The sequence below is a fragment of the Ruditapes philippinarum genome, unplaced genomic scaffold (assembly GCF_026571515.1).
Source record: "Ruditapes philippinarum isolate M1 unplaced genomic scaffold, ASM2657151v2 ctg870_1_1_1_1, whole genome shotgun sequence".
Lineage (NCBI taxonomy): Eukaryota > Metazoa > Mollusca > Bivalvia > Venerida > Veneridae > Ruditapes > Ruditapes philippinarum.
In genome coordinates, this window is record NW_026864864.1 from 144,292 (window position 1) to 169,467 (window position 25,176).

The following is a 25,176-nucleotide window of genomic DNA, read 5'->3' on the forward strand; positions in this document are numbered from 1 at the left end:
TTATTTATTGTTACGTTTGTTACATAAAATTCTGGTGACACGTACTTGGGTGTCCCTTCTTGCTTTTCGACTACGGTCAGTTTTATCCCTTGTCCCTTAGTTTCCGCACCAATCAACGCACCGGCAGTCCTGTGGTTGGGCATTCGTTTGTCCAAAGGGTTCTTTCATTCTTGGTAAGTAAAATGAAATGTAAATATATAGTCAAATATTATCCTGATGGAAGTTAGTACAGCCTTTATAGTTAGTAAACATATAGCAGTATTTAACCCCTATTTAGATTTCTAAAACAATTAGTGATATATGACCTTAAAGTTTAGCAAACGTATGATAAGTGTATTTCACGTCATCACCGGTGAAATGTAAACAAAATGAAAAATATTTCATATTAGATTTTCAAATATTTAGAAGTTATAAGCATACGTAGAAGAATGTCGGAAAAGAAGATTTTATCAACTGTTTCAAAAACATTGATCAAAAATGTCATCAGACACACAGATTCCCACAATAAGGTAAATTAATAGTAGTTTCGTACTCAAAATTATTCGAACCAATATTATTATTATCATCATCATCATTATTATTATTACTATAAAATCGTATATTTATATGCATTTTTCACTAACAGATTTGAGTCTACCTTCCTTATGATTGCTCCCACTGTAATGACTCAGTAACTTGTAACATTTTAACAATATAATAAGTATAAAAAGGGCATTTTCAAGCAAATTATTATGCCAGTTGATGTTTTTTTTACTATTGTTCTATAGTTAATAATCTTCAATTAATAATTAATCATTTTTATTGAAATTATTCCATCATACAACAAAATGACTTGAATAGTGTTCCTTGAAAAATATATAATTTGGGGCTGGAATGATGGATTTTGGGGCCGCACTGACAAATTTTGGGGCCGCATTGACCAAACAAAAATACTGTGGGGCAGGAGTAACCAATTTTTAGGCCGGGTTAACTTGGGGCCGGGTTGACTGTAATTCTTGCTTGCTTGTAACACTAAATTTTGATTTTTGTTCTAACAGGTTGTTGAGGAGTCTGAAATGTGGAGACAAAGGGAAAAGGAACTCGGAAGGAAAGAATCTCCTGGTAGCAGTTATTCATTCCTGAAAGATCGTGGTGTAGATATGAGATATGAGTTTCCAACATCAAGAGATAGGAGAGCTCATATGGATGAAGAACCAAGAAGTACATACTGGATGAAAGAATTATATAAGGCAGAAGAGGCTGATAACAATAGGTGCTTCTTATTTCATAGATTGTTACTGTAGGGGAACAAGACACTACACCCTCCACCACCTCTCATATTTTTAAAGCAGCACGCCTCCAGATTCATGCTAATTTTCATGAAAATTAGAAAATGTATTTAAACAGTATAATATTGTGAAGTTACCAAATGAATGCAATTTACACATTATCAATGGCACTTACAACCCATGTGAATTATCATAAATAGGTCAAAATATGCAAAAAAAGCCTTTACTGCGTTAGTAACGCAATAGAAATATAGTTATAAATACATGTACTGAAAAATCGGTCATTAATCGCACATAACATGTAAATTATTACTAGAATTTTAAATCTTTATACTTTTCCTAAAATCTTAGTACATTTTTCTCAGGTTTGATTTTATCGAAATATTTTTGCTCACCTGGAGGCGTGCAGCTTTAAAGACACTTCACACCTAATCCCTTATTATATCTAGAGTAAATATTTCTGGATCAAGTGTTGCAAGGGGGTGTGGTGGGTAGGGAAGTGTGTAGTGAAGTGTCTGCTAAAGTGACATTATACATAACAAAGGTTATTAAGGGAGTGGACAGAAGAAAATTAAAATGAATTAACATTTTGCCATAAAACCTGGGGAAAAATGAGTATAATGCCACTTTAACCTAATGTAGATATATTTTTATGAGTTTGACTGTCATTGAAGCAGCATCTCATGTATCAATAGTCATTATAAGATATTGTCCGATATATAAATATCATATAATGATATTATCAGTGAAATACAGAGTGTTTGAGGTTAGACATCAGCACATGTTTTCATCATAAATTATAATTATGACTCAGCTATGGCCCAAACTTGGCATTATAAAACAAAACGATGTCCAATCAATATTTGATATTTAATAATCAGCCTATAAGAGGAAAACAATATATGAAATACAACTTTTAGTCATAAGTATGTTTTGTTTTGAAAATAACAAGGAACTTTGATAAAATGTGTAGCATAAAGTTATAACTTAGAAAAGATTATCATCAAGATGACATAAGTATATAATAATATTTTTTAACAGATGGGGTCACAGTGGATATAAGGAAATGTACCCAGAACATTTCTCTAGAAGTAACAGCAGTTCCAGCTCTGAGGATAGACGGAAAGATGAAAAACATAGGGACAGGTAAACATGTAACAATTTTTATCTTAAAACTATTATAAGGAAGACTGTTTTGACCTTATATAGAGGTTGTTAAGTGAGTGTAAGTTCAGAACTGAATTTATTGAACAAATTGAATAAAGTCTTATTATGTCAGCCTCTAAATAATATTATTTTATTCAATGAGTTCAATAAATTTAGTTGTGAAGCTACAGGAATATAATATTCCATTTATCACATATTCAAAAAAAGAACTGTTCATTGTAAAAATGAATCACTTTTTCATTGAAGTGCTTATAGTGTAATGCTAACATTTATTGCATCTTTATTCTTTACACTATGTTTGATGTCACATCAAAATATATGTATGGTTGTGCAATACCATTTTTACAAAGTCACAAAAGTGGCACAGGCATGTGATAAACTTTATTTATATTGATGACACTGGCAATAAACTAACTGCTTGCTAACCTTTTATCTCGGACAACTTAAGTATGATTTCACTTTTATCCCTTACAGAGCTAATATTTTTATTTCTATCCTGTTAAAAATACATAAAATGTAATTGCTTTGATTCTATTTTTAGGCATAGGAAAAGTAAAAAAGTAAAAAGAAAGAAAAGCAGAAAAAGAGAACATAGTGAGAGTGACACTGACTCTGAGTCTGAGGATGAAAGAGATAGAAAGAAAAGAAAAAAGAAGCATAAAAGTAAGGAGAAAAAGAAGAAAAGAAAACACAAGAAACGAAGACACAGGGATGATAGCGATAGTTGATGATAATTTAATTTTAGTTGTAAAATAATTTCATGTTTTAAGCCTTAGCCTTCTGGCAACAACTGATTCTACTAACCAAGATCAGTTTGCAGCACATTTTTGGTGTCTGTTCATTGTCTGCATTGTTTGCCATACATTTGTTATTTATTTTTAAATTTTCCCTAAAATAAAAAATAGTTATGTCCAGATTGAAAACTGGACAAGTCCATTAATTTTAAGATATTTAGCAGGGTAAGGATTAAAAAGAGTATAAAGCTTAATCTGGCAAAACAAAGTTTACATTTTTCAGAAACTTTACGATCACATAGTTTTCATGTTCTGGTGATCATACTTGGAGAATGGTTTGAGAAAAAAAAATGCATTCACATATACAAGAATCATGCAAGAAAGCAGACTAAAAAGTTGGCTTACAGAATATTCAGCTGTTATTTTTTTAGTAGGTCTAGCAACGAATTCACATATGAACCACATGTTTTATTGGAAATTCACACATTTCAATTGTGTTTACAGGGTCTTTCTATTTGGAAGACTCTGGTCTTAGGTTGCTTCAGTATTATTTTTATCAAGAGACAAAGAAATATTCTATATTTTACAAACATCCCAATAAATGTTTATACCCTTTAAGAAATGTGTTAATTTATTGCCTGTATTATATAGAGGAAATTTTTTTTAGTTCAGTGTAAGATCAGAATATATTTCATCGAGTGAGCACCGAGTGGTGCAGGCACACGTGAAATATGAACTTTTTGTGGTCACAAGGTGAATATATTTCAATCTTACATGAAACTAAACAAATTTTCTTTTTATTATATGCAAAGAAATGTTTAAAGAGAAATTTTAACCTAGTACTAAATAAAAATCACGCCAAATAATAATACAACGTGACATCATTTATGACATCAAATCATTAAGTTGGTTTCCAGTAATATGCACACTGGTTTCACTGAAGCAAGGTAACAGGCTTAAATCCAAAACAGTGAAAAATATATAATTGATAATTTCACTGTTTCAAACAGTGAAATATTAGTTTTGTATTTCACTCATATATTTCTAAAAACCATCGAAAAGCATGTAATAAAAACAGTGTCTTGCATTTGTTTATCTGTACTCAGTTACATGTGATACTCATTATTTTTGCCAAAGGCAAAGGAGGAGCAAACTGCATTTTGAAATAAAATTTTGCAATTAGTTCAGACACTAATTGAAAGAGAAAAAAGTTCAGAAAATGTAAATGATAGTTTAAATATTGACAGGCAAATTTTATTTGTACACGGAAGAAGGCCATGTGAGATGCTCATGGATGGTCAGATGATAAATTTTGGTACATAATGGTGCAGGAAATATTAATGGTTAAGAGGGTGGGATTTTCCTTCAGCCAGTATTGCTAGGCAGAAAGTATACTTTGTCAATGCCTATGATTTCAAGTTTTTGTAAACCTGATTTTACTGATTTATTGTAAAGACTTGCCATAATGTTTAAAGCATATTTAGGTTTAAATAAGCAAGTAGGTACAACATACTGTTTCTACATTGTCATCTGTAGGACAATATAACACTGATCTTGTTATACTTATACAGAGATCGTTCATAAGTTTTATATATCTAAATTGTCTTTGAATTTGTCATGTGTACAAAGATCTTTCATATTTTTTTATGTTGAAATTGTCTTTGAATTTGTCAAATTAGTTTACTTAACCATTAATTGTAAAAAGAAATACTTCAAGTTTATTTTGTTTTATTGAGAAAATTTTAAATCTTATTTTTATTCATATGAAATATGATAAACAAGATCATTATCTTTGAAGTTTAGCAAAGTTAGGTCTTTTTTAGCTCGACTATTCGATAAGAATAAGTAGAGCTATTGTAGTCACCCGAGCGTCGGCGTCTGCGTCGGCGTAACCACTTTTGTTAAAGTTTTTGTAATAGTTCAAATATTTTCAAAGTCCATTGACATATGGCTTTGAAGCTTTGCACACTTGTTCACCATCATTACCCCAACCTGTAAACAGGAGGAGGTAACTGTATCAAGCATTTTGACAGAATTATGCCCCTTTTTCGACTTAGAATTTACGTTAAAGTTTTTGTAATAGTTCAAATATTTTCAAAGTCCATTGACATATGGCTTTGAAACTTTGCACACTTGTTCACCATCATTACCTAAACCTGTAAAAAGGAGGAGGTAACTGTATCAAGCATTTTGACAGAATTATGCCCCTTTTTCGACTTAGAATTTACGTTAAAGTTTTTGTAATAGTTCAAATATTTTCAAAGTCCATTGACATATGGCTTTGAAGCTTTGCACACTTGTTCACCATCATTACCCCAACCTGTAAACAGGAGGAGGTAACTGTATCAAGCATTTTGACAGAATTATGCCCCTTTTTCGACTTAGAATTTACGTTAAAGTTTTTGTAATAGTTCAAATATTTTCAAAGTCCATTGACATATGGCTTTGAAACTTTGCACACTTGTTCACCATCATTACCCCAACCTGTAAACAGGAGGAGGTAATTGTATCAAGCATTTTTTTTTACTATCAAGCACTAAGAATAGTCGAGCGTTGCTGTCCTACCGACAGCTCTTGTTTGAGCCAAGGAAATATTCAGGCAAGGAAATATTCCAAAAATAGGAAATAATGATTGGCTGTGTTTTTATGCTTCACATTTGATTATACACAATGTAGGTAAAACCACAACCATATTATTGATTTAGATAAAGCATCGGAATGGCTTATTTTGATGAAGTGGTAGAAGTATTATTTTATTTGCTGTCTTATGTGATAAGATAACCTTGCTTGTACAGATTTAAAAAATTTAATAATTGTTATGTCCCCTTCTTTTACTAATTGAAATGCTATTGTTTGTATAATCAATTTCATTTACGTTTACATTTACAATTTATGTTTTAATATATTGTAAATGATTATACTTAGTATAGTAAAGAATTTTATCTCAACATATTTTCAATAATTGATCTATGTCTTAATGAATTGAATATTTGTATTTTCTAGAACCAAATAAGGCAAACTGTCTGCAATTTATGGTAAACATTATTACAGATTTTTTTAGTTTCACCTTCGTTGTTATTGTAATATTGTAACATAATATTTTAGACACTTTTGTGTTTTGTGTTTATTAAATGACTCAACTAAGATCATATGCTTATGTTCCAATTTTCACTTAAAATGAACATCTCTGTTTAAGAATGGTCTCTGTTCATTGACTTCAAATCACATCATCCCACCACTGTACCACTGTAGGTTCCAGTCCTGAAAGAGATTTTGAATTCTTTCATGGGAGGATGTTATTCAGTTAGATTATGAAACAATAGTGGCTCAACTCATATGCCTGTTTACGCTTGAAACAATGCAAAGGGGCATACTGGTCTTTCACTACCAGCTGAATATACTTTATAACCTTAATAGTACTGATGTGTTTTAAAAGAAAGGGAAAAGAAAGAAAACCAAATGATGGAATGTCTGAATATGTATTTCCCACCTCTTTAATACTTAAACGGTTTTATTTTTAGAATAAAACATTTGATTAAAAAAAAATATTTTTCTATTTTTCTTGTCTTATTGTGAAATTAGAACTTCTCTTTAAAATAATCTTTGATCAAATTAATTTTATCAAAATTCATCTGATTTTCAGAGAAGCATGATAAAGTTTGTTTTTGTTTTGTCTTTCAGGACAGTCTTACATAATAACATGATAGTTGAATATCATTAAATGATAAAAGGGATGAGTTGCTGGAATTTTAGATTATATTTTTAAATATGATTGATATATGGCAGTTTGTTTTTTTGTATAAATTGCAGATATCCTATTATTGTTGATGAATATGACAGCTTTACAAAGCTTTTAAGATTTTAGTAAAAATGCATTTTCTAAATGTGAAATAATACCACCAACTTTATTACATGTAGATTTATTATAATTTTTTTTACTTAATTTATTTATTGGTGAAATTTCAAGTTTCTATAAATGTATTTACCAACTTTCTACTTCAGGTAATGAAATATAAGATTTTTCTTTAATTTCTCTCCATATTCTTTGGGTCGGATTTTGAACTAAATTTCCTGGCATTAGATGATATTAACCAAAACATTTGTACTGAAAGCTTGAAGGCCAAAGTTAAAACGGACGGCCAAGGGTTAAACTTAAAAAAAAATCATTATTTGAAAGAAAGGTCAAGGGCACACATTGTATGTTAAAGTGACATTATGCTCATATTTTCATAGTCAAGTTGAGCTGTATTGACTTTTTATATCCAAAGATTGACTGTTAAAATGGTGTTTGACCAACACTTTATTTTGGAAAATGTTTAGGATAAAATATAAAATCTGTCTAAAATATAAAAAGATTGTCCCACTCTTTTATAAACTTAACATTTCAGGTAAGTTCTAATTGATATTTACAGAAATTCCGTTTCAATCTGGGAGTTATCTATTGTTTATGTGAAATAAATTATTAAAATAAATGGAATTCTGGCAATATAAAAACTTATTTTGACTTTCACCTGGAAGATATTTATTGGTAGTACATGTGATTACCATACAGGGCTAGGGCATTTAAATATGACAGATACAGGGATTTTATGTTGTGTTTTACAAAATGATGTAAAATTGTGTTTAATAAGGCAAAGTTAAGTTATGTGTAATAAAAAAGCAAAAATAAAAGTTGATAACTTCTTTTTCAGTTTTGTATTTTGTTCTGCTGACATTATCATTTTAAAGATAAACGAAAAAAATGGTTTTGCAACAATAATTATTGTTTATTATATGACCTTACGTAGAATTTATCATGATTTGTTACAGCTTTATTCCTCTGTTTTGAAAATTATAGAAATTGAGTGTAGTTGTTGTTTTGGCCAAATCACGGACACAGCACCCTTACTTTTTTCTTGGATTATTGTTAAAATGTTGATAAAATTATGTAACTTTTACGGTATCGTATTTGAGTTCTAAGTTAACCCAATTTTACCGCACTAAAATACAGGAAACACTGAGCAAAGCTGAATGACCTGTTTGATACATACACTTGACCCAGTTACGCATGCTTAAATCGGAATAATTTAAATGTCAATAAAAAAAAAGACTTGACCAAAACGCGCAGATTGTCTTGAACGTTCACACATTTAGACTTGTCTACGAGAATCAATTTTGGCCTTCCGACCTTAAATAGTCTGGTTCAAATTCTTATATTTGGCTAGTGTATTCCCATGACGATGTTGTTGAAAGCCATTCATTTCTCACATCTTAGGCAGTTGTTTGATTTTAGAGAAGTCGGCATTTACTCAAGATAATCTTTACTTACTGAACTCTTACCTGACTTCAAGTTTATAAAACTTTTCTCCAGTTCTGTCTCGAATCTCAGGAATTTCATAGGTCAATTTTGTGCTTGTTTTTACCCGAGTTTGAGTTAAGGAAAATAAATAACCCTGGCCTCAGGAGTGTCTTTTATAAAGTACAATGTAAGTAAGAGTTAATAATTAAGTGTTTCATAGAATTGTAAAAAAAGCCCAAACATTTTTGTTTATATTGAGAAATTGTATGACTCTGTACTGACTCACTTTGCGCGTAAGTAAAATGAGGAAACATCGCACGAGTTCCTAATAAGAATAATTAATCGAGAAATTCTGGTTATTATTAGTAATCTACCGTTTCTTTTCGTAGGTTAATAAATTCTTTAACCACGGTGAAATATATACAACACTCTAACCGGATCCCCTTATCAATACGTTTGAATTAATTTAGTATTAAACAAGTCAGTTTATTTCAATGAGTTGGATAGAAAGTTGACAGACAAATAAAATGATGAGATTTTAAAGCAAACAATAAATACCAGATCGGACAAACATTGCGAGATTAAAAACTTTTTTTACAACTGACAAGTTTGACATTGCGTAAAGTTAGAGACATATTGCGTAAAGTCACAGACATATCAATGTTTGATTGATATAACATAGCACGTATGTAACAAATTGTTGACTTTTGTATTTGAAAAGAATAAAAGAAGACACTGGTGCAACCGTAAAATCGAACCCATGCCGTCGTCTACTTGTGGTGTAGTGGAAACCGACAATCCAAAGACCCGACTGGGTTCAACTCGCTACTTTATATAAGGCCGAATTTTCTTGTGACTCTTTATAATGATATTGTTTTGGTTTTAAAGTCACGCTAACTATGAAGATCGCACGCCTATTAGCCAGCTTTACTAATGGATGATGACCATGAAATATTTTAAAGTAGACCCACCAAAATGACTGTATAGCTTTCTCACATGGAAGAATCCAAGGTCCCTAGCGGGATTCGAATCCACGGCGGCGGGTTAAGTGTATTAGTGCTACAAAAAGTTTTCAAATTCAGATACCAATTAGTTAGTCTATGTGCCTTATCTAGAAATTTTATGTTAAATAAATGGGTCGCAATGATTTTGATATATCTCGCAAAATGTCACGAAATTTCTCATATTTCCTATTCCCATTTTTTATCTATTCCCCCATTTTTATCATTTTTTTACACGAATGTACATTTATATTTTCATTTCCTTGTACACAAGCACCTTCAAAAGATATGATGTGACTTTATTTATAATTCACCATTTGATTTAAAAGCTGTTTAATTAAAGGATTTTCGTATTTACTTCGAAATACCTTTTTTTGTCGGATGAATAAAAAATTGGTTTGTATCTTTCTAAAACTTTTATTTCATTAACATATTCCCCCATCGTTTACTAATTGAGTAAGGACTGTTTAAAGTAATTCATATGGAATAAAAGTGCTTCACGCTACTGTATTTATGAAAGACCGGTGGTGTCACTTCAACTTCTTGAATTTCGATTTCAACTTCACGAATTCACGATTTCATCTTCGTGAAGATTGATTTCATGAAATGGAAAATTCACGAAACTGAAATCGTGAAGTTCAAAACGTGAATTCGGGAAGTTGAATTCATAGAGTTGAAATCATGAAGCTGAAATTGTGAAGTTGAAATCGTGAATTTGTATGTTGAAAACGTGAATTCACGAAGTTAAAATTGTGATTTCACGAAATTCATTAAGTTGAAATGTCCCTAACGGTGTTTCGTAGTTACTCATTCAATTGTAGTGACATGATAAATGTGTCAACGTATCATCCTTTTGTTTTGTGGCAGTCTAAGAAAAAACTGTTTATTTTATCTGAATATGTGCATAATAACTTGGCACAATGTATTTTCTAAGCACAAATTATACATACCCCAGTGGTTTTGGCCCATATCTTAACGATATTAACGCCTTTTTTTACAGCCAGTGCGTATATAGCGGCCCAATGCCAGCATATGACTGACGACCCGAGATAAAATCTTTACAATGTCGAGGGGGTTGATACATTTCTTCATTCATTTTACATGAATACAAATCAGTCCCTTTTATCAATAACTAACAGAACTTTATTTGCTAATGTAGCCAGAAATGATTTGTCAAAATTGAATTTCAACAATAATATCAGCGCTGTGACTTTGCTTTCTTAACACGTACCGATGAACGTTATTAAGGTTGTGCGGATTTTTATGGACTTACTTTCATGAGAAATTAATACAATCGTGTAGACAATTACATTTTAGTAAATCTGTCAGAGATTTTTATTGGATATTAGTTCATAAACGTTGGGATTTTAATTTTATCTATTTTGTTTAAAAATGGTAAGTAGAAAGATATACCCGTGTAAATGATACAGAAAATCCCGTGCTTATTTGAATGTACGTAAAAAGCAATCAGCTTCGCAAATAATGGATTAGCCGCCTAGAAAGCAAGTAACATGAGAAGCCAGTATTATACCACTTTACATACCAAATACCATTATCTCTTAACAAGATTTCTTCATTTATTAATCAAATACTGTGATCCATACTCAAATAGTACATTATTATATCTTTTAAGTTTCATTATCATAAATATAGTTTCTTACATACGCGCGTATTCTTTATGTTCTTTATTTTATATATGTAACACATGGGAAAACCATGGGAAGACCAGTCAGAACTAGTCATTCAATCCTTTTGTTCTTTGGTGTAATTAAACTAAAACTTCAATTTTATCAAAAACAATTTTTGCATACATGTCATTAGATTTATTATATATTTCACCCATAATATATTTATTCGCGTAAGATTTCAAAATTTTATTTTACCGGCTCATCATGAGAATTTCTCTCATAATTATGATATGATAAAAATGAAAGGGGTGCACTCTTTTCTATCCGTTTAATAACAACAACAACAACAAAAAACATAAACAAACAATCAAACACAGCAACTGTAATAACAGTGAATACCTCAACTTAGTAACCTTTTTCTTTCATTTAAAACTTTTTTTTAGATCGCGTAACGTGAACTAAATTTATAGAGAAGACACATGTAATAAAGCTAGCGCGCGAGAACCGTTAAACGTTTGAAAAAACAACGTTACGTCGCGTTGCGTTGTTTACACTACGTATAAACATTATCATAATATCTGTTGAAATATTTTCAATACTAGTTTATGTTATCGTCATGCCAGTTATCTGATAAGTTTACGTGTATGCCTTATTTAGGATATTTCGTTGTAATCTGCAATTTCCATTGTCCATCTAACCTATATTGTAGAAACTGACGTATAAACTGACGAAAAATCAGTCATATATTTTATTTACAAAACGGTGTTTGAAGAGCAGGCTTTACGAAAGTGTTTAGTGGGTATACCCATGTGCCCTCGCAAGCCTGAAATAGCGTGGGCTCTTTCAACCCCACTGCAATATGTAAATGACAGTGCTGCCATAAAAAATAAAAAAAAATATCCAATCATCATTTATTGTTCACAGTTCTTGTTTTTCACCTTAATTAGCGAGATCGAGCACAACAGTATGAATTCCATATGGAATTTATAACATTCGAGAGTTGAAACCCTTAATTCGTGACTTATATATCCTTATACCGGTTTAAATGTCATGAAAACTAGACCCCCGTCGATAAATTAATGTTTTTTTCCTGAAACGACAAAAAAGGAAAGTCTACATGTGGACCAGAGATAAAATAACGATAGAAATTAACGTCAAGTGTGATGTATTAGTAAGTTACTTCCTAGGTTTTCGAGGGACATTCCAAGATCACCCCACCATTACTGGGTTTCGAGTGGTTTTATAAAAATGAAATGCTTGTCGTTACTTTAAATATTAAAACAAACCTTGGCGCCAGCACTTGAAGTTCTTTTTTAAACTAAAATATAATTCGAGTGGGTATACACTTATCGTTTTAAAATGTATGAGATATTTGTCTTGTATATTTTTATTGCAAGGTATGAAATAGCATGTTTTCTGTGGCATAAATAGAGACTAATTTAGAAAAGTGATATGAACTTAGCAATAAGGGTCACGAGTTTCTTTATATGTGCACATGTCATTGATATTAAATTTAAAGTAGAATCTGGAAAGACGTATTCCCAGGTGGACCACGTATTGACTTGAATATCATATTATTTAGGTTTATATAAAATTGTTTTATTTTGGTTTATGTAAAATTGTTTTCTTTTTCTTTTGAGTAACGAGAATTTGACAGAAAAGATAAATTCCAAATCGTAATTGTAACGTTAAATAAAATAATGCTCCGCAAAGAAAACGAAAAAGTAATTGAAAGAACGTAAAATTGTCCACTGTCACTCTCTAACGTAAATAAAATTTAAAGTATCGAATTTCTTCGTATTCGATGCGTTTCATCTTTATAGATATTGACTCATAGTTTTTAAATAAAAAAGACCTTGAATAATGCCTGAACCTTTCTTACATAAACACATTTCATTTTATGATCCTATCAATATACGATAAAAGTTTAATTAAGAGTTGCGTATTCGTGCATGTGCACCGTAAACCACGCCCACCCGAGACGTTGCTGCAACGGATGTCTGTTACCTAGAGACAAGCTTATCTGTAGACCGTATTTGATATTAGATTTTTGCTGCTTCCTTTGATACTTTTTTCATTATTGTCAAAACGTTACAGCGTCTAACAGAAAATGTCGATATCTTAATACTAGGTCATTCGATTGAACTGTCCATGATGAAAGCGGTTTTCGTCACAAATTAAAGTCACTCCACTGAGGTTCAAAAGCAACAAAAAACACCAAAAACAAACAAACAAATACAAAACAACAAAAACCATTAATTTTGAAATTCTTACATAGATCAGCTGAGACACTTAAAACAGAAAAATATGCAAAAGGAAGTCAAAATAAACATAGACATAACTTTTTTATTGTGTTTTGTGCTATTCTTAGCCATACTAAAGTGAAAAGCGTTGCAATGCTTTTCAATTTTGGGTCATTTATCAGAATTAGAATACATATTCTGCAAAAATGGAACGAGCGGATGATCTGAAATTTTGCACATAAGTTATTGGTCTAGAGCTACATCAAATGAACATTTGTCTCGAAAAATTAATTCAAGTTTCATCGTTTCAAAAACCCTGAGTAGAGTCCCTTTAATAAATGTGTTTAAAACTCTTTTTCAATGATTTTTTTCGGACGTACACAATAAAATATTATTTAAACAAATACATACATTGTCTTGTTTTTTTAAAAAAAAAACAAACAAAACAAAACCTCTTGTTGCAGAAATGAAGAAATCAGGCTTTCAATCTTTATTTCAGTCTTTATTCACACCAAAAACAGCGGCACATTTTTCAGCAAATTATATATACATTAAGGAATAAATATCAATTTTGTTACATTTTAAGCTGATTAAATTTCAATCAAGATACATTAGGGTGACAAATATAGATTTAGACATCTACAAGAGAGAAAACGAGATAAACATTGCTATAAAAATCACCAAAATATGACCAAAAGTTTTTAAAAGGGAAATTAAAATTTTAAATTCCACTAAAGGGCCCTTTTTGAAAAACTAGACTGGAAATGCCAAGAAAAATGAAAACTCTATCTTTAAAAATTTTGTAATTTTTTACCCCATGAAACATGTTAAATAAAAAAGGGAAAAAAGGAAAAAAAAAACACCGAAAATTTAGGAAATTTAGCGTTTTAGAAAAATTGGGGAAATCTAAAAAATATATTCCCCCCAAATTGGCGTGAGTAAAAAAAAGGGAAAGGTTTTTTTTGTAAGAAGGGTTTGGGGAGTGTTAAAAAAAGGGGAAATATTATGGGAAAAAAATAAAACACCAGTTGTCGAGATATGGATAGGGGAATCTAAGACAAAGAAAGGGAAATTTAAATTTGGGGTAAACATTGGGATAAGAATTATGGTAAATAATAATGGGAGGATGATCTGATTGAATTGGGGAGGGGTTTGGTGTAAAGGTTAGCAAGGGTTTTCTAACCCCGGAGCACTTTGGGTTTTAAAAGGGCCCCAACAAAATTTGTGAGGTTTTTCGTCCTTTTTTCTTAATCCTCGGGCAATCATTGATTAAATAATAAACGTCAATTTGGTAGGTAGTTGGTTGGATATTCGAATAAAAAAGCTGAAAAGTTGGTTTTTATATAACCAACTGGTCCCCCTTTTGGGTAAGGGGGACAAGTGTTTCAATGTATTTGGGTTTATACTAGTATCCCCCAAATTTCCCCTACCCCCTTTAAATAGTTGGGAATTAAGAATAAACCTTCCAGCTGTGTAGTTGGTTATTAGAAAAATCCCCACCAACTACCTACCCATTGACGTTCATTTTATTGATAGATACACAGGAAGTCCCCCCCTAAATTTCCCCCAAAAAGGGGGTTTAACAATAAGGGTTTGGGAAAAAAAACGAAAAAAAAAAAGTTTTTAAAATGTATGCTTTCATGCCTGGCAGATCCCCAAAAAATTTTATTCATTCAAATTTTCATTCTTTATTATTCATTCATTTTTGCTAACTACATTTGTACAATGCTTTTTAAGGATATGTAAATTGTAGTCCGGGAAAATCATGGTTCAGGTTTTTATTATATCCCTTTTCCCTTTTTCTAACTGGTTTTACATTTCGGGTTTTATATAAAGAATGAATTTTTGGGGGAATTTTTAAAGTACTTTTTTGAAAATGAAAATGAAAAAAAGATTAATTTTAAAAACTTTTTTGTGTTTTCTTTCCCAAAAAAGTGATTTTTTTTTTTAGTCAAAAATTTTTCCCAAAAAAAAAGGCCCTGAAATAAAAAATTTCGGTGCAAAAAATGCGGGAAACTTTTAAAAAATTTAAGTCAAGTTACGCTGGTCCTGCGGGCGAACGTTAAAAATAATTTGCAGTCGTAATTTTAATTGCTTTTAAAAGGTGAAAATTTGTAAATCTCAAACGTTTTGGGAAAAAAAATCCTTTTAAAAAAGTTCAAAACACGCGGTTTTTTAAAGCGAGAAAAATTAATTTAAAAATTTTTGTCCGTTAAAAACCCATTTTTTTGATTTTTTTGGACTTTTTTGTTTAAAAGTTCGAAAAAAACGCCCTCTATTAAATTTTATTTTATTTTGGGGATAATTTTCTTTTAAAATTTTTTTGAAAATTTTGATAATAGGAACTAGGAACAAGGAGTGGCGAAATTGACTTATTACTTGAGTTGAAAAAAAAGTGAAATTTGATCATTTTGTTAAAATTATCAAAAAAGTTTCAGCATTTTTCATTTATATAGAAGAAATGTTTTTAAGAGAATAAACACATAAAGAATTTACAAAAAAGCATATTGTGGAAATTATTAGTTAAAAAATGAAGTTTCGAGAATTTCGTATTGATGTAAAATAAATTGTTTTAATAATAGAAAAAAAAACGATAAGAAAAAAAACAATACCAAATATCATTGGATAAATATTTTAACCACATATATGCGAAGAATTAAACTTGAATTAGAACTGATTCAGTACATGGAATAACGAAACAGTAAATAGTCTATGAGGATGTTATAGAGATATTTGTGTGTATTTTTGTGACGGATATTTTTTGTGTTAAAAATAAATATTTTAATAATAAAAACTAATTGTTTGATACTGGTTAGTGTGTTTTATACACGTGGATAGTAAATTACATTTGTTTTAAAACGTTTTAAAGAATGGAGAACGATTTTTACGAAGCATACTATAAAAGGTATGTAACAGAACATGAAAAAAGAATTCGTAGTTAGTTTCTTTATACATGTATAATAAACATTGTATAAACATTTTATGTAGAAAAAAATAGAAGATTTATACATTGATAAAATAGAATATACATTTTACTTTTTACGGTATATATACATTATATGTATCTAGAAAAAAATAGAACAATTTTTGTATAAATGGTATGTGGAAGAAGTAACTTAAGAATTGCTGCCCTTATTCTCGGCATGGCAGGGACACTATTATAGTTGTATCAATTGGCCGGTATTCCATTCTATACGTGAACGTGTAACGCGAACGTAAAGCGTGAACGTAAAAAAATCGAACAACGATTTTCTATCGTCAGTATTCCATGCCGGCGTGAGCGCGACATTAGCATGAAACGCTACGTGTGCGTGGAACGCGAGCGTAATGTTCACCGCTACATTGTAGTGATTTTTCACGTTCACGGCGAAGAAGCAAGATGGAAGGTCCTATAATTTATTAGAAATATGATCAGTCGCTGAAAGGCCCATTGTGCCTTAGAAATGATTTTTAATTTCATTTCTCAAACGATTTTAATTTCTGGTGTTCTGCTACAGTTTCCAAAAATTTACACATTGGTTAATAACATTAGTCCTTTACCTTTTAGGCAATTAGTACAGTTAAAGTGATTTCGTATTTTGTATTGAAGTGAAAATACTCATTTGTTTACAATTTGCTACTTTATGAAAAAATTCACATACAGCTTTACTTTCTTCACGTGTTAAACCGCTAATATGCCCTAAAACCGTTATTTAAATTTTATAAAATTCATGTTTACAGTACCCTTTCTTCTGAATGTGCTTCGAGTACAGCGACACAGACATCAAAGATCGAGTTTCTATTTTCTTATCCACCATCTATGTCTTCGTTTGTGCTTGCGTGAATGTAGATATGTGATATCACTCAAAAGAGACAGAAACTTTCATCTAATTCTTTAGACATATTTTCTAGTCAAATTTCAAATGGAAAAATAGACGAAATAGTTTGCTTTTTACGCATACTAGACAGATGTATGGAATAGTGTTTAAAAGTTTCACGCTCACGCATTACGTTCACGTCAAGCTCACATATGAATAGAATACCGGCCTAACCCTAATCGTAAAGTAGTAACTTTAATGTTGCTGGTAACGTCTTGTAGTATATATTCAACCTTTCAGTATATAGTCATACAATGGACAACATAACATAACAAAACATAAAATAACATAACAGCATAACATAACATAACATAACATACCGGTAACATAACATACCATACCATACCGGTAACATAACATTACATAACATAACATAACATAACATAACATAACATAACATACATAACATAACATAACAGACAACACAACACATTTTATTTAACAAAAACTTGTATACATGTACATACGATTTACAGTCATACAATTAAAATATAATGTACAATAAACCATCTACATGGCGTATATAAAACGATGTAACAAAACCATATTAAAATGATATAAAAATGCAAGGGTTGCAGGATTACACATAATTCACTACGACTGCATATTGTCATTGTCACATTATTTACTACAAATCAGGATTTAATTATCTAAACTATTAAATCAAACATCACTTAAAGTACGCGCACACCACTGTCTATTGTAATAACAGTTAATGTTTCATGTTTTCTTGATAAGAAATAAGTGTTTCAGAACATAATAATAGTTTCGAAAAAAGATAAAAGAACATTTCAAATCCATTACAGTGGATTAACTTAATGCAAAGATGGATTTATCTCGCCTATCTGATATCAAACGTGTTTGCAGAAAGGGCAAATACATATATCAAATTCGGTTTTAACACTTACATTTTTTTCACTGAGTCCTCCCCCAAGTCGTAAAAATAACCAAATGGAGTACAAAACTTGTCAATTATGTAAAAGAAAAATGACAAAATCACAGTAACTAAATGTCATAGTTTTTGAAAAGAAATACAAAATGTAGTTCAACTTCAAGACAACTCTAATAAGGCAAATATTCATTTAGTGACATTGTATATCGTCTTGAAAATATACTATCTATTGAATAATCATGTAACTTATTTAAATTCAGGATGTTACTTTTCTTCAAAAGCAATACCATATAATGTGTAATTGTATAAATTAGTTATTTTTTTTTCGTAATTTTATACGTAACTTTATACGAGGGCTGTTCAATAAATAATGAGACTGTCGTCATATATTTTTATGCTAACATTGAATATAACAAAATGTGGTGTAATTATTAAATATAACTTATTCTTGATCATATTTCGGCATTAGAAGAAAAAATATAACGCGACATAGAAATAATGATCATTTCAATAACCATAGTAACGCGCTATCGCCCCCGTCCGTTCTGTATCGTATGTGGACATTATCATCATCCAGTGGGTTGCACGCCACCAAAGATGTAGCATATCTTGAAAAGCGTTGAATGTAATAAGACATTACATTCGGCGTTAACTGCGCGGACGACGTCGATGACGTCGCGGCATGCTATTGAGCGGGGGGGGGGGGGTGGCTAGTGCGAACATAACCTTCTTATAAATTTTGTAACTTTATAACTGTTTTATGGATTACTTTAATATTTTCAGATTGTATTCAGTAATGAATGAACTTTGTTATAATGTAATGTATATAACCTTTGAATGTATCAAATAAAACATATGAATACAGTCTCGTTATATATTGAAAAACACTCGTGTGTTTTTGTATTAGGTTAAAACGGGTTTTTGTTAAAAAAGTTTTGTTCAAAAACATTTTTAGTCATGCATTTTTCATAATCCTATTAGAAAAAGCATGAAAAAATTTATTGCAATATTTTAAAAATTTTCATTCAAAGAACGGGTTTTCATGTATACCATTTCTTTAGAAAAGTGTCCCTGCAGGGAAACGTGGTTCGAAAGGGTTACCAGGGCTGTTTAAATTTAGGAAACGGCTAAAATCCCTGGCCAAAAAGTTTTCAATTTTTTTTTACAAAAACGGGGAGAAAAAGGGGTAAAAATGTATTGTATTGGTCTAAAAAAAATTTTATTTTTTGTTTTTCAAAGGCCTTTAATCATTCCCCGGAGAGGGGGATTTTGGGCGTTCCCCCACACGGGACTAAAAGCCCGGAAAGTCGACACCAAAAAAGATAAACAAAAATTTAAAACCCCAAAAATTTGCAGAAATTGACGGTCTGGACAGCTCTAAGGTGAAAAACTTCCCTTTCTCCTCATTCAAACTACTTGGGGCTCTACAGATCGGAATTGGGGTGATATGTATATTGCTCGGCGTTGTGGATTTATTCCTGTTTCTCTACACATCCGGACATTACGAGGACGACACGCTGAAGGCTTTATCCATAGCATGTGTGCCCGTTTGGTGCGGGTTATGGGTAAATATTAATAAAGTATAATAATTAAAACAGAATTAATAAATGATGGAATTATTTCAATGACTCTTATCGTTCAGTACGAAATATAAAAAAAAACACTTTTTTCTTTCCATACGTATTTCATAAAGGTTCGAGTGTATCTTTGACTTGCAAGTAACATCAGTTGATGTGAATAATTATGACATCTGTCTGGACTTGATCTCAGTCTGGGGGACACGCGATTAACATTTAAAGAATAATGCCAACAAATGAAAACAGTTGTATTTCTTAGAAAGAAACGGTTATACGTGTTTATTTATCTTATTAAATTCAGTCATTCGAAAAGCTGATATCTAGACATACAATTTACAAGAATTGGAACCATTTTCATCCAATTCAGTTTAATTTTAAACTTTTATCCAAGTTAGTTTTCTGACAGTTTATTATTTCCGTTTCAGTTTATTGTGGCGGGATCGATGGGAAGTTGTATGTCATTGCAGCAGAAGACAACTCTCACTTATTTTGTATGTATTAACATATATGGAAATTGACTCAATTATTGAAATATATAGTTATCTTATGAACAAGTTTTCACATTTTGTAAATTCTAGCTACTAGTATATCACGTTTTCATACGTAACTTGTTTCTTTGACAGCAAATCATGTACATAATGTCACGGTATGGAATAAAGTATTTTAAATTCCACTGCACTGGGCAAAGTTTCAAGTCACGTGCGTTGACGAAAATTTGTTGCCCTTTTTATGCTTTAAATTCTCTGTTATGAAAAGAAATGAAATTGAAGCTAAGCAGCTAAGTTGGTAGCTGGGGCACCTCCGAGGCAGAAAATATTCAATCTGTAAGCTATTAACACTACAGAAATGAGACAGCCGACTTGTAAAACCACAATTACAGTAGTCATGCCCAGATGCACAAACTCGTGCAGCAAGACCAAAAATAAATACAACAATTGCAACTATACATTTTGTTATAATCAAACTGAATTGGTTGGAAGCACATTTCATTCATTATTTTTGCCACTTATTAACTTTCAATTATTTGGCTGTTATTTCTATTTTCAGAAAATGACATTTCTTGTGCTTAGTGTGCTATGTTGCATTCTTTTCGGCCCCGCACTTTTCGCCGTGGAAGTTTATATTGTCGTCTTGGTAAGTAATAAAAATGATTTGTTATGCATTTAAGAGTCCGTTGTGTTTTCTTAGATATAACCATGATGGAACATATCATTTATCATTACAGTAGAGAATGACGTGTGAATTATGAGTTTTATAACATTGTTGTACTTTAAATTATGTTATTGGTAAAAACTGGATAGCGTATTACCGATTTTTAAAGCCAAATCTCGACTAAATTTTTAATAAAGCTAAGGCCCATGAGAAAAATCATCTCTTAACCTAATAAAATGGCGCCTGGATATTTTTAGGCATTTTTTTAACCGGACAGAAATATTTTCAAAGACTATTAATACCATATATCACCAGTTAAAGCAGCATGCCTCCAGATTTATGCTAATTTTCATGATTGCTTTTTAAATGTTTTTAACAATTATAATATTGATACATGTATCTAACTCTTGCTCTATCATACGATTCTGTGTTTTAGAGGACGGACGGGTCAGTGTCGGCACACGAATGGTTGCTCCCTCTGATGATAGCGTTCTTTACCATAAACGAGATAGTGTGTGCGCTAATTAGTGCCAGTATCTGCTGCTGCTGTTCCCCGCTCAACCAGGCTAAGGTAAGGAATGGACTTAAATCATACATTTGTTTGGTTATGTTTAAACCTCATTTGCCACATTATTTCAACTAGATAATTGTCTAGCACCGGACAGCCCAACCACATTTCCTGTAAATATTAACCTTCCAAGTAATCTGGTAGGTCAAGCACGTTTTCAAAATCATCAAGTTTACCTTTTAAAATTCTTGTACATGTATATACAATATTTTGCAATATACACTGTATAAAGCTTTAGCTCACAGTTCCAAAGTACATGTATAACAAATCGGTCGGAAAATGAAACCAAAGATAATCCTTGTTATTTTGTTCATTCGTAGATTTCAGCCGTAAACAACTTTTCAATATGATATTCTTATATAAAGTTTAATCTTCAGAAAAGTACTTTACTGTTACGTATGTGGCTAATATGCGCATGTTACTACATGAAGTTTCCTTCTAACTTAAATATCCCTTTTGCAATCCTTTTGCGCGAATGTTCTTACTAGAATTATATATCTTTTTTCTTTAATCAGGTCAGAGTATTGTATACCAGAAATGTTGATGAACTTCACGAACCAAGACCAGAAAAATATCGGCTCGACACCCCAGAAATTTTCACAACAGAAAGCAGCCGACTTGAGAAGCCGCATAGCAGTCGTGCCCCGGTACATCAAGCGAGAAGAGAAACACGTGCAGCAGACGAAAGGCGAGGAAGTCACGTGTCAGACGTGAGGCACGATAATCAGCCGCAGGATTATGACCACTGGGATGAAAGGCAGCAGCAACCAGTGTCGAGCAGACGACAGCCACGTGTTGCAATGTCGTCTGACAGCCCAACGCCAATGCATTATCCACGCCCACCAGCATATGACAATGATAACCACACCTCCCAGAGTTACCGACGAATGAAACAACTTGCTTTGCCTGGTAACCCGGATACATACTGAGAACATGCGTCAACGGTCTAGAAAAACTGTCATTCTTGTTAATCAAAGCTCATGTAACATAAACCCGTTAAAAGTCGGCATAATTCGTCAATTTCCGTGTCTTTCAAAGATAAAAAAGCATCGATATGATAAAAAAATAAGAAATTTCTAGTCAACTAAATGTTTTTTTAAGACCAATATTAAATACGGAAACTGACGGATTTTGTCGGATTCTTACGAGCTATTAATAAAAACATGTGGTAACTTATTTACTGTTGCAGACGTGTTTGCAGGTCTTTAGAAGGCTTAATTTATCAATATAGCATCTTTTCAAAGTTCAGATTTTCGAGTATATACCGAATAAAGAACAGTTTTTATAATACATGTTGTACATACATGTACATCTAGCGTTCTTAAATTGTGCTGTGATTTTTTCCGACTGTGATACTTATAAGTATTGTTTATTATTTATACATTTCATTTTTCAACTAAAGTCATTCATATTACAATTTTTTATATGTTTCAATCATTTTTATAAACACAAGTTTTCTGAGCATCATTCTTTTGCCTTTCTTGTTCTTGACTAAAGTGACGTCTCTCAAATTATCTGTTCCGATTCATGAATATTAAAAGTAAAATTTGTGGTTTTTTACCATTTTAAAAAGTAACAACAAAAAAAATCTTCTTGCATCACATATACTGATGCCTGTTGAAGTTATATGGAATATAATATAACTGACCCGTCACCGTTTTTATCTAAAATGTAACTAGCTATGCTTAAAATACTTTATTTTAATTCACTTAAAAAGTTAAAACCAACTACATATGAAGTGTAAAAATGAGGAACTATTTTTTTTTTATAAAGAGATGTCGATTATCGGAGTCGTTGTTAGGTTGATTGTTAGTGATATCGATATTAATATTGTAGTATCACTGATACGCAGTGAATACAAAAATTGAGACTTTTATATCTATATATGGGTAGATAGATAAAAGACAAATGAGAACCTTTAATTTGGCACGTTTCTGTATGTGTTAAGGTTATACACATATTACCGTCATATTTATCATGAATTGCAAAAACTAGGAACATATTTTTTTTTTAAATTGATCCTTAAAAGTACATTGGTTTACTAATTAAATGGTTTTGGAAATAAATACAATTACAATGTACGTTCTGCCTTTGAAAATATTAGATAATTCTTAGAAACTTTGTACAGAAAGTACTAAATCGTTGAGATACCTTCAAAATAATAAAGAGAAAACCATATTGTAGAGTTATTTTAAGCATTCCATACATAGCAATAATGGATTTCCCCCCACAGGTAGCTCCAATGACAAATTATGTTTATTATTCAACATATCCTTAATATTTAGTGTGATTGAAAACGATTGTTTGGAATAAGAACACATAAAATCTCTTAATCAATACATTTATATCAGCAGCTATAAAAAACTTTATTTTTTTGTAAAATACACATATGCAGATATAGTATATGTTATCTGCTCAGCATGCCAAATAATTTAAATTCATATTTTATTTGCTATTATTTATATTGCACAAAAACATTGATCAAAATAAAAAATCTTTCTTCAAACCAGCGTTGTTTTTTGTTATTTTTTTTCCAGAAGTTAAAATAAGTACTCATCAAAACAGTAATTTTAAATTAATTATCATATAGGCATAGTTACATCAATCCATTCAAAACGAAAAATGCATAAGGTCGTCTTGAATTAAGACATTAATTTATGGTTCTAAACACGAAATGTTGACAGCATGAAAGAAAAGTCTTGGACATTGTTGATAGTTACACAATATGAGCCGCGTCAGGACAAAACCAACATAGTGCGTTTGCGACCAGCATGGATCCAGACCAGCCTGCGCACCCGCGCAGTCTGATCAGGATCCATGTTGTTCGCTTACCAACTCGGTTACAAGTAGAGAAACTGATAGCGAACAGCATGCATCCTGATCAGACTGCGCGGATGCGCAGGCTGGTCTGGATCCATGCTGGTCGCAAACCCATTATGTTGGTTTTGTCATGACGCGGCTCATATGTTTCAGATTGCAGAACACGTCAATTAACGTATCTGGCTTATTTACGAGAGAAGTGTCTTGCTCATAGTGAGGGACATTTATCATGATTTGAGCGTCCCGGCACGAAGGGTCCTTTACCATCGTTTTGGATTGCAATGTTCGTATTCCTTGTAATATTTTAACAAACAGAGCTACCATCAGGGAAGTGTGCTCGACAACAGCAACACGATCGAGTCTGTGTATGCAATGTAAGAATTCAAAATCGGTGGGGGTACATTCGAAATTGATGCCAAAATTATAATTTCCTACGTTCACGAAAGGACTATAATTCAGAATGCAAGAAGCAACTTTCAATTCACGAAGAAATGACGTTGCCCGCTAAACTTACCACGGTTGAGTAGGAAAGTCAAACTATTCTCTAAATAGGTAAGGCAAATAGTAAATTATCTGTCGTTTTGAAATGGCGCATCATTTTGATAAGGGAATATGAAAACAAAGTTTGAATGACTCAGGTGTAAGTTTCTGAGATACTAACCTCAACAAAACTGTTAACCCGCGACAACCTTACGGTCATGTAAATACACCAAGTTCTATTGGTTTCCGAAAAGTGGAGTTAAATTGAAACTGTTAATACTGCAGTCTGACCATAATGCGCCAGAAATGGCTTCCTACATCGACAAGAGATAATTACCGATTATTTTAGGCATTGTTTTCAAGGAAAAGACTGAACATAGTATAAACAACAGAACTTTAATGAACATTATAAAAAAACTTCCAAATTAAATATTCAAATTTTAATGAAAAAATAAATTCAATGAAAATGTCTATTGCAAAAAGTATATTTTTAAATTCACAATATGAAAGT

At 31.5% G+C, this 25,176-nt stretch overlaps 2 protein-coding genes across 2 annotated transcripts; both read left to right on the forward strand.

Moving 5' to 3' along the window:
• The first annotated feature begins 315 nt into the window (after nt 1-315).
• Nucleotides 316-7,852, forward strand: LOC132727099 (uncharacterized protein NKAPD1-like). The gene is made up of 4 exons (XM_060712505.1): nt 316-509; nt 1,038-1,252; nt 2,310-2,414; nt 2,977-7,852. Exons 1-4 carry the CDS (start codon nt 429-431, stop codon nt 3,161-3,163), a joined length of 588 nt encoding a protein of 195 aa, XP_060568488.1. The 5' UTR covers nt 316-428; the 3' UTR covers nt 3,164-7,852.
• Nucleotides 7,853-16,189: 8,337 nt separating this feature from the next.
• LOC132727103 (uncharacterized) lies at nt 16,190-23,880 on the forward strand. The gene is made up of 7 exons (XM_060712508.1): nt 16,190-16,224; nt 18,852-18,861; nt 19,391-19,633; nt 20,071-20,136; nt 20,693-20,779; nt 21,234-21,368; nt 21,881-23,880. Exons 1-7 carry the CDS (start codon nt 16,190-16,192, stop codon nt 22,292-22,294), a joined length of 990 nt encoding a protein of 329 aa, XP_060568491.1. The 3' UTR covers nt 22,295-23,880.
• The last annotated feature ends 1,296 nt before the right edge of the window (nt 23,881-25,176 follow it).